The sequence below is a fragment of the Apostichopus japonicus genome, chromosome 11 (assembly GCF_037975245.1).
Source record: "Apostichopus japonicus isolate 1M-3 chromosome 11, ASM3797524v1, whole genome shotgun sequence".
Classification (NCBI taxonomy): domain Eukaryota; kingdom Metazoa; phylum Echinodermata; class Holothuroidea; order Aspidochirotida; family Stichopodidae; genus Apostichopus; species Apostichopus japonicus.
This window is the reverse complement of record NC_092571.1, coordinates 16,416,288-16,431,069: the sequence shown is the minus strand read 5'-3', so window position 1 is coordinate 16,431,069 and position 14,782 is coordinate 16,416,288. Positions and strand designations below refer to the sequence as shown.

The window sequence follows — 14,782 nt, the reverse complement described above, 5'->3', positions numbered from 1 at the left end:
AGGTAAAGATCATTGGTCGATACTATAGTAACAAATCATTGGTTGATACTAAAGTAACAAATCATTGGTTGATACTAAAGTAACCAATCATTGGTCGATACTAAAGTAATCATTGGTTGATACTATAGTAACAGATCATTGATCGATACTAGTAACAGATCCTTGGTTGATACTAGTAACAGAACAGTAGTCGATACTAGTGACATATCATTTGTTATAGAAAAACGACCTGTTTTGTGTAACAGATCATTAATTAATACATATCATTGGGTGATACTAGTAATAAACCATTTGTGGCTACGATTAACATGTTATTTGTCGATACTAGTAACAGATCATCTGTCGAACATCTTTGGTGGATATTTGTTACACAACTTATGTTATAAACTATTCCACAGCCATGTACGGGTGAGAGCCAACATTCATCAAACGCTGCGATATGTGATACTGTACAGACTTGACTTTAGTATGAAATGCCAGGGAGTTACTAAGGTTGTCGACCAAGTATATCACTTCTAAGTATTCTTTACAATCTTCTCATTGGCTGAGAATTTGCTAGATTGTTCATTCATCTTACACCTCCTCCCCTTGATCTGACACTAAATGATCAGTGTTGAAATCATCCAATTCTGGGTACGTGGTTTTGATAAAAGTGCATGTCCAAATTAGATGGCGCTAGTCATGAAAAGTTATTACCATTAAGTACCGACAAGAAGATATGCTGCTGGTCCTGTAACAACAATACAAACCCACACTATTGTACTTCAATAGTCTACATAAGACTGGTCTGAGGACACACAGATCGTTTTGATTAAGTGCGTGTTGCCATGTTAAACAGGTCCTTCGCTTAGGGCATGGTATACCATACCCAGAATGGAACCTGCGTTAATGTTCACTTGGCATGTATGTAAATGGTTATTCCCAACAAAGCTTTGAAAAATACAATGGAAAAACCTTCTCAAGTTAATTTGGCCATCTAACTTTTAAAATATGATAGAGAAAGGGAAATTGTCAAAAGTAACAGGCTTTCAGCCATTGATTCTAATTTACATTGAGAATGAAACTTCCAACTAATTCTAAGAAATTTCCCCCTACAATGGGAATGCCTTTTCCCAGTTTGCAACTTCTTCTTTCCTCAGAATAACATATGACAGGGTTGTCCAACCTTTTGCAGAGGAGGGCCACATGGAATGATTATGATGAAGGAGGGGGCCGCATGAACCCTACGCTCGATTTTTCGATATTTTGGCCCGAAGCCCAAGGCAACAAAATGTGAGCACTGCGCACGGAGCGCACTGATTTATTTTCCTTCCTGATAAAACAGATGAATAAAGTTCAGCCGCCCCCTCCCCCTCCTCCGCTGAGAGAGTGTCACACAAACTGACCTGTATGCAGTTTTTTGGACCCAGAAGGTTCGAATGATTGATTATATAGCTTCAAATTGTTATCAATAAATCTGCTCACTAAAATTTCGCACCATAGAGCATCTCTGGCGGGCCGGACACAACCCTGCGGCGGGCCGGACTGTGGCCCGCGGGCCGTAGGTTGGACAACCCTGACATATGATAACCCAAATGCAATAACAACACATCATTTAATATTTTCATCCATGCTCAGGGTTGCAAGTTTTGCTGTGATGAAATCACCCAAATAAGCAGTCAAATGCAGTGAACCCCTGCCCCCCCACCCCCTCTACCAAATAGCATTTCCTGTTAACTTATGACAGTTGACCCTGAGTATAGGGTAGGAACTGTGTGTGTTTTCAATTCTTTGCAACTTGATTCTCTAAGGGAGTGAAACATGGTAACAAAATGTTTTTACCTACGCTTAGGCCTTGAGTTTGACTGAACAATGTGACATGGTTGAAATCAATATTCTTAGGCAGAATTTAGCAATTTTCAACTACAATTTCTTGTAGATTGGTAGACCATCCAAAAAAGATGCCAATCTACTGTTTGGCCATTGAGAATTGAAACCAAAGTTGGCATTTTTGGCATTTAAAACACAACATTGGCAATGCTGTCTCTATGCTATGACTAGTTTCCAACATGTTGGTGGTGCTGCCCTCCAGTACTTCCAATATGATGGTGGTGCTGCCCTCTAGACACCCATTTGTCAGGGACAATGTGTTCCGTTTGGAATGAATATCAAAGCTAATTAATCATGCAAGCTTGACACTAACTACAATATTTATGAGAAAACAGAGAAAAGTCATAAAACACACAACTACCAATCCATAATATGTATATAATATATTTCAGCTGTTAATGAGCATATGCTAGATTACATCTGAATATTCATCTTTGGTTATAATACTTCTCATATCATCTAACTTAATATAGAACTTCTTTTCTTTTCTTTCTCCTATTATGAACTCTCTCTCCCCCTCCCCCCTTCTACATCCCCTATTTTTAACCCTTCATTGAAACTTCATCTATAGTTTCAACTTTCAGCCGAATCTTCTGATTAAACATCTCATCAACTACACCCCGGCAATTAATCAGAAAGTTTTTTTGGCAGTGTGTTTCTGATGTCATTCCAATTCTGGCAACTAACATGCTACATTTAAAAAAAAAATTCTTGGAAGAAAAAAGAACCTTTTTGCAGTTTTTGTACTATGTGAGATTATTTCTTCATTTCAGTTTATATCAAATGTCTACATATTTGAGACATTCAAGGAAATATAAGAATCATTCTTGTTTTTTTAAACTTTTTACTGGTACTATAAAATGAAACGCTACAATAAAAATATCATAAACTCTCGCCCGTCTGGGCTTGTGTAAGATTTCTAATATTCTATCTGTGGAATGTGAAAAAAACCTTTTTCTGTTGAGCTGGAATTTATATTTATGCCTTGTGAAAGCTGTGTACCCTGTGTGAAAGACAGTATCAACTATTAGCTAGATTGGAAATGAGTAACAACAAAATATGCAGCAAATGCCACAAGCAAAAAATTAAAAACATAAAAAATAATAATCATAATACAAAATGAAAAAATCCTTATTTTCCAGATAATGCCTTACATCAGTATTCTCTCTGAGGAATTGCGATGAAATAATTCTTCTGTCCCCCCTCCTTCTCCCCTTGTTCCCCCCCCCCATCACTCCTCTTCTCATAGCTCTCTTCCACCCTTTTTTCTCCACACCTTTCTGTCTTTGTCCTTCTCCAGTTTATTCCCTACCCCCTTCCCTTAATTCCTCTATATCCCTCCACTGTTTATCTCATACCTCTCCTCTTCCCCTGTTGGTTTCTTTCTTTCTTTCTTCTCTCCATCCCTAGTCTACCAATCCCCTTACATCTATCTCTTTGTGTTCACCATGCTCATAAACCTGTCTGTATTCTGTGCGTGTTTTTGTCCCTTCTGTTACTGTTGCTTGTCATTTAGCCTTTGAAGAAGATCCTGCTAGGATCGAAACGTCAGGCCAACTTACTTTTACACATTCTCCTACACAGGCTCTCTAGTGGATAAGCAGTTTGCTAACAGTTTTATTTAATTTTTTATTTTGAAATAATCTGTGAGATGAATAAAATGAGAACCTTACATCTGTTAACATTACGTGAACCGCCAAAGCTATTTAACGCTATCCAAAAACCCAGACTGCTGCAGATCAACCATCAGTGCTTCTTCCTCCTCGGGTGACAGTTTGATCAGAGGGGATCGACAAGGGCCCAAGTCCATGTGACTCAGCTTCATGATAGCTTTACAAATGGGTACCCCGTCACCTATAGATATAAAGAGCAGAATTTTACAGACGTGGTGTTTTTTGTCCATTGTAGTAGTTAGGAGAATGGCAAGATATATATATATATATATATATATATATATATATATTTATAATACAGGTAGAGGGACATATATTCATACATATTACTAGTATAGTAAGAGAATATATCCAAAAACTGCAAATAGAGGGTCAGATAGAGTAATGGGATATATATATATATCTATATAGTGTAGGAAGAGTGAGGAAACATATTCAGATATCTTATAATAGAGGGAAAGCATATTCCTATATGTTACAGCCTACAGCCGGTCAGAAGGCATATATCCCCACACCCATTCTCTATACAAAGGGCCCGTTGCCTTGTAATTTTACACTTGGAATACCTGGAGATATATACCCAAATTTTCCTTTTACGTTATCTTAATTTACAGTGTACATCGCACACAATTACGTACCATGTTTCTTCAGGATGCTGCAATTGATGACAAACTGATCCTGTGTACATAGAGAGAATAACAATCAAGCACATCTGACATAAATATACTTCTTGAAATAACAATTTCTGGCTGAAATTACCCAAAAAATAAATTACGACCCTGTTTGTACATGTCAGGCATGAAAAATCCGAGGCCACCCAAATATTAAATAGCTTAATTTGGCAAAAATTTTCTTATTGAGATGTTGAGTTTATCAGGCATTTCTCTTTACTTGTTCGCATTGGCTAATGAGAGATCCAACAGGGTTAGAGATTCCTTGCCATGTTACATATGAGAACATTTCATATTTAAAACTTGAACACAAGATTATTGTGCTCAATAAGTTGGACTCACATACCGACTTGCAAATTAGTTCAAGCTTTTCTTTTGGAGTTATCAGACTTTGACCTCATCTGACTTTTAAAAGACCTTTGACCTCCAAAATAAAAAACACCATGCTTTTAGTACTCAGTGAGGAGAATCCACATACCAAGTATACAGCTCATTCAACCTTTGGGTTTTCAGAATTTGACCTCTGTTGGGCGCAAATGACCTCTGACGATTTTAAGCAGTATACAAATTACTATAAAACCTTTAGGAGTATATGATCAATTTCTGTGGGTGTTGTTATGTGCAACAAACAAGATTTCAAAGATAAAGTCCTAATGTGAATTCAGAGAAAAGTTTTTTCTTGCTCTTAAAACTGACAAATGACTGAAAGGTGGCCGATACCTCAATCACTCGTAACTTCTCTCTCTTCAGCCTAGTTAAAAGTACTTACGTAATGCTTTTCAGCAGCTTCAAGGTCCTTTCTCTTATAAGCTTCCATTACTTTCGTAAACAGCTTTGCCTGAAAGTTGACGGTTCTGTATGGATTAATTCAATATAGACAGATTAAAGCATTTTGTTTTAAAAGAATTGTTGTATTTTATTTAATCCGAAGAAGAATATTAATCTCAATGAAAATCTTTTGCAATTGTTTTCTCTATCGATATTTAATATATAAAGGAACAACATGGGGGATTTAAGGTAGAATTGAAATCAATCTTCAGTTATTCACAACGCTAGGTTTAAACCTTTCTGTTCCAGATTAATAGAAGTATAAATTTGTATTTATATATTGGGGACAAAAGCAAGAAATTTTTCAGGGCCGGGCCTGAAATGCTGAACCTAAAATATAGGACCTCACTCCGTCAAGAACATAACTATCAGACAGTCTCGTGTAAAAGAACCTCTGCTCAGCGGTTTCCAAATTTTATCATTTTCTCTTAAAACTTTGATTACCTTCATTTTAGATTTGTTTGATTAGCTTCATTTTAGATTTGTCTGATTTATTCCATCAACCTGCCATTTATTACAATTATCAAAATTGAAATTTATTCCAAAAAATGTTACAGTTAAGTCATTGGTCCGACCCTTGTCTTCTGGCTGGTTCTGTTGTGAAGTTGTGAACATTGGACCCTTGCCTTCCCTTTGACGATTTTAACCATTACATATGTTCCTTCCCTAGTCAGATAAAAGAACTTACAAAACTTACAACGATTATCCCATATCATTTTCAACCAACTGGTTCAACTTTTAGTCTTAGTTACATTCTACTTACCCACCAATGAATGAGTAATTGCCGATAGCCACCACCGCTAGCAGATGCTGAAAATTGGCAATGAAACATGAAAATATTTATTTGTACTCTCGTGTCCTAGTACTCTAGCATATTTGTTTGTACTCTTGTGCACTCATATCCTAGCTATTTGTTTGTCCTAGTATTCTAGCATATTTGTTTGTACTCTTGTGTCCTACTATTCTAGCATATTTGTTTGTACTCTTGTGTACTCATATTCTAGCATATTTGTTTTTACTCTCATGTACTCGTATTCTAGCAAAATTGGTTGTCCTAGTATTCTAGCATATTTGTTTGTACTCTTGTGTCCTACTATTCTAGCATATTTGTTTGTACTCTTGTGTACTCATATTCTAGCATATTTGTTTGTACTCTCATGTACTCGTATTCTAGCAAAATTGGTTCTCCTAGTATTCTAGCATATTTGTTTGTATTCTTGTGTCCTATTATTCTAGCATATTTGTTTGTACTCTTGTGTCCTACTATTCTAGCTTATTTTGTTTATACTCTTGTGCACTCATATTCTAGCATATATTTGTTTGCACTCTGGTGTACTGGTATTATAGCATATTTGCTTGTACTCGTGCACACGCCCTCTCACAGATTTAATTTCACCATCGTGGTCTTTTCTCTCATCAAAAGACATTTAACTCAAGACAAGCACTTTCTTAATTCAAGAAATATAAAAGCAATGCAGTTATGACAAGATAATTGAAAATTATGTTTTTAAAGAAAAAAATATTCAAACTTTGTGTTGAAAAGTAAGATTCTTTGTGGAGCAGATGAGCCAATGCTGTGTGTTTGGTAGGGAAGGTTAATATATTGCAACACAATGAAGACTGCATTGATAAAAAGGACAAAAAAAGAACATGTTTTTACCTCATCATGTCCTGAACATATCTGGTATCCCTCTGGTCTCTGAAGGCATCTCTTCAACTCGTAGAGGCGGCAGGACGAGAACTTCATCCCACAGAAAGTAGGAATAGGGTTCCTCTGCAGAGCGTCCAAGAATACTTCCATTGAACCTTGAAAGAGGGACATTTTTTTTCAGGATTCAGATAATGCTATAAATATGTTGCTTAAGAGACATATAAACTATATAAAAAAATTCCAGTATATACATGAAATATTACTACTATTATTATTATGGTAAAATCTAGGAAAAAGGAGTGGGAGAGTTCAAGTACAATACAGTTGAGACTCAAAGGAATAATAAACAATTATTAACATCAACTATTTTACCAGAGGGTATGTAAAACACAAAATAAAATAAAAATTGGAAAAGAGAAAAGTCACAGAGAATCCCTGCCAGATTTTGTTTTTTGATTATAACTGGCAGTTATGGGCATTTAACCGCACCGTAAACCTCTAGAATTTCAAAGAGGATTTGAAATGAATCTGAATCTTTGAGACAAAAATTGCCCGTTTTTTTGTTAATGACATGATCAACATTTGATATGAGAATGAAAATTTAGGGGAAAAAAAGGGAAGTATATGATTGTAAAAAGTTTGCCTTTCCTGAGTTTCGACAGATGCTTTAAGAGGCTAGCATAGGCCGGTCCATGTTCGTGATAGAACACACAAGCAGCCCTTTCCTGCTGTATGTACTTCACATTAATGGAGATCCATTGTTGCAGAATACTGATTAAAACAGAATGAATTCTGACTCCAGTGACAGACACTCACCGATCTCGGGGACATTGGTCACTGACAGATGATAAAAATAAAAAGGAGTTTCTGGAGCTTTCTGGGCTATTTCCTTCAAAGCACAAACCAAAATGTCTGTATAAAGAAAAAGAAAGAAGTAGTGGATCAAAGTGGGGTTGGTTGGGGTTTTTTTTGGGGGGAGAGGGGGTTGTCCTGACTGTCATTGGGGGGATGAGTAGCACATGTGTCAGGGTGATGGGTGAGGGGGAGAGGGGGGGTTAAAATGGAGTCAAAATAAGAGGGAGAGTAAAGAAATGACAGAGAGGAATATCCTATACCCTCATTGTCATTATCTTCATAATTTGTTATAGTTACCGTGGGAACAGATTAAGGTGAGTCAGCCAGCGATGTCAGACATTTTACATAGATTTAGATAGATTTATGAAATCCATTTCTGTTGTTACTTACACTAAAGTATCTAGCATTAACTTTACATAGACTAAATATAAGCCAAAGAATGCAAAAAAACAAACAAAACACATCACAATATTTGGAGGGCAATCTTGCATTGTACCAAGAATGCTTTCAAAAGAGGGATTATTTCAAATTCAGTTTGCTGAATGAAAGCAATAAATATATATATATTTTTTCTTGAAATTCTATCAAGATTGAATCTCTATGCATTTCTAATTTTACATGTTCTCTCTTTTTCTTTAAAAATGCAACTTGTCTGTCAAATTTGATGGGTTTTTTTTCCAGAGCCTGAAAGCAACTGGTCTGGGATAGAAACCTGAGATATTCTAGTCAAAACTACTGTCCTAATTTTTTGACCCGATCTGACTGGGAACAGCAAGTGCGATGATCTTACAAGTCTCTATGTAAAGGAAACCATGATTTCCAGACCATTGAATAAAATTTGGCACAATGGGTTAAAAAAAATTCACACAGCTGATGTTGTTTATGATTCCAACACCCAGCCCTGCCCCATCCCCTCTCCTCTTCCTCCCCAAACACCGACCTGACCACACATCGTTAGGAACGCTCGAGGATGATTTACTCACCAAAGTTCTTTGCTTTGTAGCCAGTCGGTGGAGTGCAAGATATAGCATCTATTCCTATGCTTTGAGCATGTGCTGCCTGTACAGAAAAAGGGTGAATTGTAAAAATTCAAGTTACCATGGCAACACTGCATGCGATGTGACTTAAATATATAAGCAGGTAAAAAATGTCTCAAAACTTTTCAAATAATCCAGAGAGTGTAAATGAGCACACAAAATAACTGTGTGTAATGTTAAAACACCAATCATTAATCGTCACAAACAGGACATCCACATTTTCCCCCATGTGTATTCTTGTGACAAAAAAATCATTCCACTTCTCTGAACACCACCTTGAGGATGTTTTGAGTAAATTGAATGTTTTCAAGATACAAGAAAAATATCATTTCTCCCATGAAACTGGTGAAGCTCTACTTTTGGAAGGTTTCGATTTTTAGTGCAATAGAATATCATACTGAGCAGCAACACAGACAAGCTGATAGGGAAGGCCAAATCAAGTCCTCCTGCCCCCCCCCTACCCCACCTCAATACCCTTCCATGAGAAGCAAAACTAAAATGGATGAAGTGGTTATTAAATTAGAACATTAAGATGATTTGAAAGAAAATATTAAGCAAAAATATTTTAATCAGTGAGGAGGATGCAAAGTAAGTAAGTCACTTTAAAAGAGTTTAATGTTAAGGGAAGGTAAGGAGAAGGGTGATGGTATAAACAGGATCAGAACCACAAGTTAAGTATTTATATTTAGGGTTAAGATTACATGAAAATACAAAACTACACATTTTGTTTTGGGCAATACTCTGATAGAAGTTGTTGATCATTAAGCCAATGACAAGCTTTATAGTTTAAAGACATGGTATGTAAGTGGCTCTTCTGTGTCATTGTCCAACGCGAAAATGTCGGAAATTAATAAATGTCTGAAAAATCACAATATATGTATGCATCTTGATATTTATGGGAAGCATCAACACTTTATAATTGTAGTTCAATGGAGAGCTGGAGAGTTAAAACTTCAAGCGCCCTCTAAAGTTGCGATATCCCTCTTCTTTGCTCGAGAGGCAAAACAGCCCTACCACTCCTTACTCCACCCCACCAGGTGTAAGTGGTCCTGTCCCAAGGGAAAGTGGCAGAAGTTCAATACCAGAAGCACAGAAGTGCAGAAAGCACCACTGTGGTGAACAATTTATATTATATGTTGTATATTTGAAAACCCACGACTGTGTATTCTATAGACTAGATGTAAAATGAATGCAAGCATACCAATTCTTGGGATTCTCTCACAGCACTGGCACCAACATTAATGACCAATGCACTTAGTCTGTAAATAAAAGATATCACAAACATCAAGTCAATAAATCTAGATGCATGACCTATTTCAATGGAAAGTCTAAAGTCGTTACTTCCAAATCTAAGTCAGTTTTGTGCTAAGATAAATGGAAACCTTGCCATAGTTAATCTCTGTCCCAATTGCCAGCTCTTACTGTAGTGCTGCTGCCACAATGTCAGTACTGCTCGATCTTTGTAACCTTGTATTATTTTCTGCAGTCCTGTTTTGTCATGTATCTCTCTTGTGACTGCCATCTGTATAAACCTTTATTGTATTATCTCTTGTTTGTTGTTTTGTTGAATTTGTCTCTTATAAAGAGATAACTTGAAAAGGAAATTTGTGTAATGAAGCTTATAAGAAGGTGCACTGACTGTGAAAATTAACCCCCAAAACTGGAAAATTGACCTTCAGATATGGCAACAAGATACAAGATATGGCAACCAAAGGATGCTATACCAACAGATTTGCACAGTTTGGGAGAGAACTTTTATTATTATACTACATAGTCCAACAAAATGAAAAAAATGGACAAAGAATCCATAAAATGTGTAAAACTTGACATACATTACTTTTGATAAATGAACTGAATTAATTTCCTCAGAATTCTTAATAATTTGTAACACATCAAGTAAGTTTAGGGGAAAGAACAAAGAAATGGGACATTGTGTTTAATCGTCTCAGTTTAAATTCCATTTTTTTCGTTAAAGGCATTGAAGACTCGTGCACAAAAAAACGTCTCATGCCGGTAATCTGGCCTAGTTTCGAATGAGGTGTAACAAAATGTTTGACACCACCATCGATCCCAGAAAATACACACACAGCTTGCTACCGTTGGTAATTAGACACTAGTGCACAGTCAATACATGCAGCTATGGTCAATACCAATAATGCAGTGTACATAGCAGTGATGGACATCTCAGGTCTAGATAAAAGATAACAAGGTATCACGTTTCATTACTGTCTGCATTTTGTAGCGACACGAAAAAACTTCACTTGCAAGCAACGGAAAGTTAAGTTTTTCAGATGGCTGCACGCGGTTTGGGGCGAGTCTTCAATGCCTTTAAGCCGTAAATTGCTTCCTACCTGCCATTGTTCACCTTCTTCCAATGTTCAGCGACCTGCTTCCTTTCAGCCATCGTCAGTGACCAGCCTTCGCCGTTAGTTCCATTAACTGTTCAAGTACACAGAATGGGTTTGAAAGTGATTAAAAACTTTTAATATTTGAGAAGGGGAAAAAAATGAAATGCAACACTCTTACCCAAGCAATGGTAAAAATACCTGTTAATAGTTTGTTGAGTTTATTCATCAAAAGCTCACATTTAATGGCCCATCTTCAATGTTCTGTTTACTTCCTTATTAATGAAATTAAACAACTCATCTAGGAACATACTGTAATACTTTCACAGCACATCTGTTTAGCCTTACCACACCTAGTTGAATGTGAGAATCATGAAACCAGCTGTTAATATAATTCCTGTCATTCCGATTAACTACTACTGTTATGGAACACTTTTGACACTTTTTGAAGGTGAGAAGGACAAAAACGCAAAATAAATTACTTAAAATTATGCGAAAGTTTGTACTTACTGAAGGCGTTCTTAACACCATCCTTCACCAGGCAGTCAATGTAAGCACTTATTGGATCAAGATTTAGGTCACTGAAAAAGAAAGACAATATTTATTTTGCTATCAAAATGAATTTATTTCATGTAGAAATAGTTGAGGAGGGAGGGGGTAAAGTGGGGGTAAAGGAGTACTAAATTCCATCCTCTACAAGGAGCACAAACTGGTTTGTTGCAACGTTTATACATCTTGCATGTCAGCATAATAAGATAAGATGACACTTGTTTTCTAACTATTAGTGATGTCATTGACTTGGTGCTTGGCTGATAAAAGATTAAAGCATTCTCGGAACCTTCCTTTAGAAATTGTTCAATTTATACCTCATCAGGACAAATACTTGGTGGGGGTTTAAAATGCTGCAGTGACATGCCACGGTTTTCAAAATACAATTAAAATTTATGAAGCATATTAAAATTTTAAGTCTATCAACCTAAGGAATAAACAACAAGTTTCAAAACTTTGTTTCATCTTTGGGAGAATCTTGAACTAGAATGTTTGTATAGACTGTGTGCAGCATTTTGGACATGAAGACTCCATATACTTTTCTACACCGGTTTGACTCACCCATTTTGATGAAAGGGAGTGAATACAGCTGCAGTTAATCCCTCTAAACGAAAACTGGCTGCCTGCATCATAAAGAAAAGTATGTTGCTATGAGATTTTCATGATGAGTGAGAGAACTATGACAGGGTGTTTCATGATTACATTAATGGAAATAGCAAGAATAAGTCTAGTCCAGGTCGCCATTTCTCAATGTCCAGGGTAATTTTACTCATAAAGTAGAAACGTCTAGAATTCTCTGCCCGCTGATTCGGTTGTGGCGATTACTGAATGCTGGATGGAAAGATATCAATTTCTGATTGGCACCAGCTGGTAAACCTAAGTGTTGGTTGAACCCTGACAGAGAGCCACCCACCAGTGAAGTTTACATCACTTGTTATTTTATTTATCCTCATGCTACCATCTCTTTAAATGGCCATTATAAGGATCCCATTTTCAAGCTTTCTTTGGGAACTTCTGGAAAAGTCTGGAGAGTGGAAATGTTGTGCTTTTACTTTGACTTCGAACAATCTTGATCATGGAAACATTGTTTTTACCTTTGTCTTTGTCTCTTGAGCGGCCATTTGGGAAAAAACTGCTTGTTTGGTCTAAATATGGCAGAGGATGGACTCTCTGTTGAAATGGAATGTGAAAGAAATGTTTCTGTTAAAACTAAGCTGGTGTCTCCCACAAAGAAACAATGTTGGGTGACATAAGACTGATTGTTCACATCAGGATCCCTCAATCAAGAACTGATTGACTGGTCAGCTCTTATTCTGGATGTTTTCCCCTGTGCCAAAATTTAGCCAGACTCCAAAGAAATTAGCCCCATTGCTGCCGGTTGGCTCACACTGCAGGACCTGACGAAATCATGTCCTGATGCGTTATTGGTGTGAGGCTCAAAATGCTTCAACAATAATAGATACCTTGGAAGTTGGAGAATGATGCCTAGATTCCTTCAGATAAAATTAAAGAGGCATGGGTCATATATAATTTTAGGCTTAATTATCAATACGGACGAACCTTTATAACAGCTCAAACAACTTTACACAACTTTTCACTGGATGCCAATAGTCGACGTACGTGTCAATAGACCCGGGTATCTTTATAGATAAACGATCTAGGCCTAGATTAGGCCTACTTTGTGTCAATGCTTTCTAGTCACTTCGCCCAACAACCATTTCGCCCAACTGCCATTTCGCCCAACCAGCCTGGTCATTTCGCCCAACCAGCCTGGTCATTTCGCCCAACCAACGGTCATTTCGCCCAACCATCATAGTCATTTCGCCCAACCGTATTGGTCATTTCGCCCAACCTTATTTTTACTAATATTCAGTCAGAATATTATTACTTTTTCTATTCACTGGTTCAATTTGATTTTTTTTTTGCGTTAGGTTACTTCGTAATAGGTAAATAAAAAAGTGCGGTCTGCTCGATATCGATCGAAGTCTGAACAGTACGTTATTTCGGGTATAATGGGAGGATTACACTACTTTAGGCGTTTACGCATACAATGGGAGTTATATTATTATACAAACACAGGGGAATCGGTCTTCATAAAAACCTATCAAACCTGACCCCTAAAACACTGATCCATCATACTGACTAAAAATTCCCGAACGTTTCCTTATTAAATTGAAGAAAAAAGTATAAAACCCGTCCGTAATATTGAAGTACTATATTTAATCAATTTAACCACTTTATCAATGTAACCACATATGAATTAACATTTGTAATCAATTTAACCACGACTTTAAGTTTCCTTAATACTCGGTTCGAATCCCATAACGTTAACAATTCCCGAACGTTTACTATCAAACCTAACCCCTAAAACACTGATCCATCCTAAAGATTCCTTAATATTCGATTCGTATCCTGTAACGTTAAAAATTCCCGAACGTTTCCTTTTGAAGTATCATATTTAATCAAGGTTGGGCGAAATGACCAGGCTGGTTGGGCGAAATGACCAGGCTGGTTGGGCGAAATGACCAGGCTGGTTGGGCGAAATGACCAGGCTAGTTGGGCGAAATGGTAAGGTTGGGCGAAATGGCAGTTGGGCGAAATGGTTGTTGGGCGAAGTGTCCTGCTTCCGTGTCAGTAGCCACAACGTAAGTGTTAAGTTAAGGTAGCCTAAACCTACGCTATTTATGAATATCCAAATGAGGCTTAAGAATTTATGGCATTCATAAAAACGAAACGCCACCGGTCGCTTTGTACAAATATGAAAAACATTCAAAACAAGGACCTCAAAGAAAACGAAAGCGTACCTTATTATCTTGCTTCGTAGAATTTGAACAATGTGCCAATTGTTTACACGGGCAACGAAGGTGAGTCTACCTCATACTAAAGGTTTCCTTGAGTGAAATAGCATACGTCATTTTTTTTCTTCATACGTCAAGACAACTGATCTGTACAGATCAGTTGGTCAAGATGGGCCGTGATCACTGATTATATTGACCTTGTTCAGTACGACGTATTACTTGAATTTATTCCCCAAACGGTCACCTATAATTCACCCATAATTGGGAAAGCTTAGGCTATCCACTGAAGCATGAACCGAGAGCGTCCATCCTTTGGGTCGTATTTTATATATTATGTGTTCTCCAGTACGCAACTTGATAGTAGCATCAAGTAAAGGGCCCTCAAGCGATAAATCCGACTTTGTTGCCAAGATTATATAACGGGCGCTCCAGGGTCATTTTTCTCAATAGTCAAAACAAGACGGCGGTTTTTTCTGTACCTTTCGCTAAATAGTCGGATCAGCCGC

General features: G+C 37.1%; 1 protein-coding gene across 3 annotated transcripts; it reads right to left on the bottom strand.

Annotated features, from left to right (window-relative positions):
* Positions 1-2,237: 2,237 nt before the first annotated feature.
* On the bottom strand, positions 2,238-14,564 carry LOC139975836 (N-acetylneuraminate lyase-like). Of its 3 annotated transcripts, none has more exons than XM_071984059.1 (13): positions 14,261-14,564; positions 12,573-12,648; positions 12,040-12,101; positions 11,440-11,510; positions 10,936-11,023; positions 9,786-9,843; positions 8,531-8,606; positions 7,509-7,604; positions 6,702-6,847; positions 5,805-5,851; positions 4,983-5,067; positions 4,181-4,220; positions 2,238-3,723 (listed from the first exon to the last, which is right to left on the bottom strand). In XM_071984059.1, the coding sequence occupies exons 2-13, from the start codon at positions 12,597-12,599 to the stop codon at positions 3,572-3,574; spliced, it is 948 nt and encodes a 315-aa protein (XP_071840160.1). In that variant the 5' UTR covers positions 12,600-12,648; positions 14,261-14,564; the 3' UTR covers positions 2,238-3,571. The 3 variants fall into 3 exon arrangements, with proteins under 3 accessions (XP_071840160.1, XP_071840159.1, XP_071840161.1); XM_071984058.1 differs by having other exon boundaries at positions 14,283-14,559; XM_071984060.1 differs by lacking the exon at positions 14,261-14,564 and adding an exon at positions 13,039-13,234.
* Positions 14,565-14,782: the final 218 nt, after the last annotated feature.

Bases quoted from the DNA above. Each gene is read 5' to 3' on its own strand.
- LOC139975836 (XM_071984059.1), bottom strand. From the start codon at position 12,599: ATGGCCGCTCAAGAGACAAAGACAAAG. The intron at 9,844-10,935 runs GTAGGAAGCAAT...TTTTATTTACAG, and splicing joins AAGAAGGTGAACAATGGCAG to ACTAAGTGCATTGGTCATTA. The intron at 3,724-4,180 runs GTACGTAATTGT...TTATATCTATAG, and splicing joins CAGCATCCTGAAGAAACATG to GTGACGGGGTACCCATTTGT.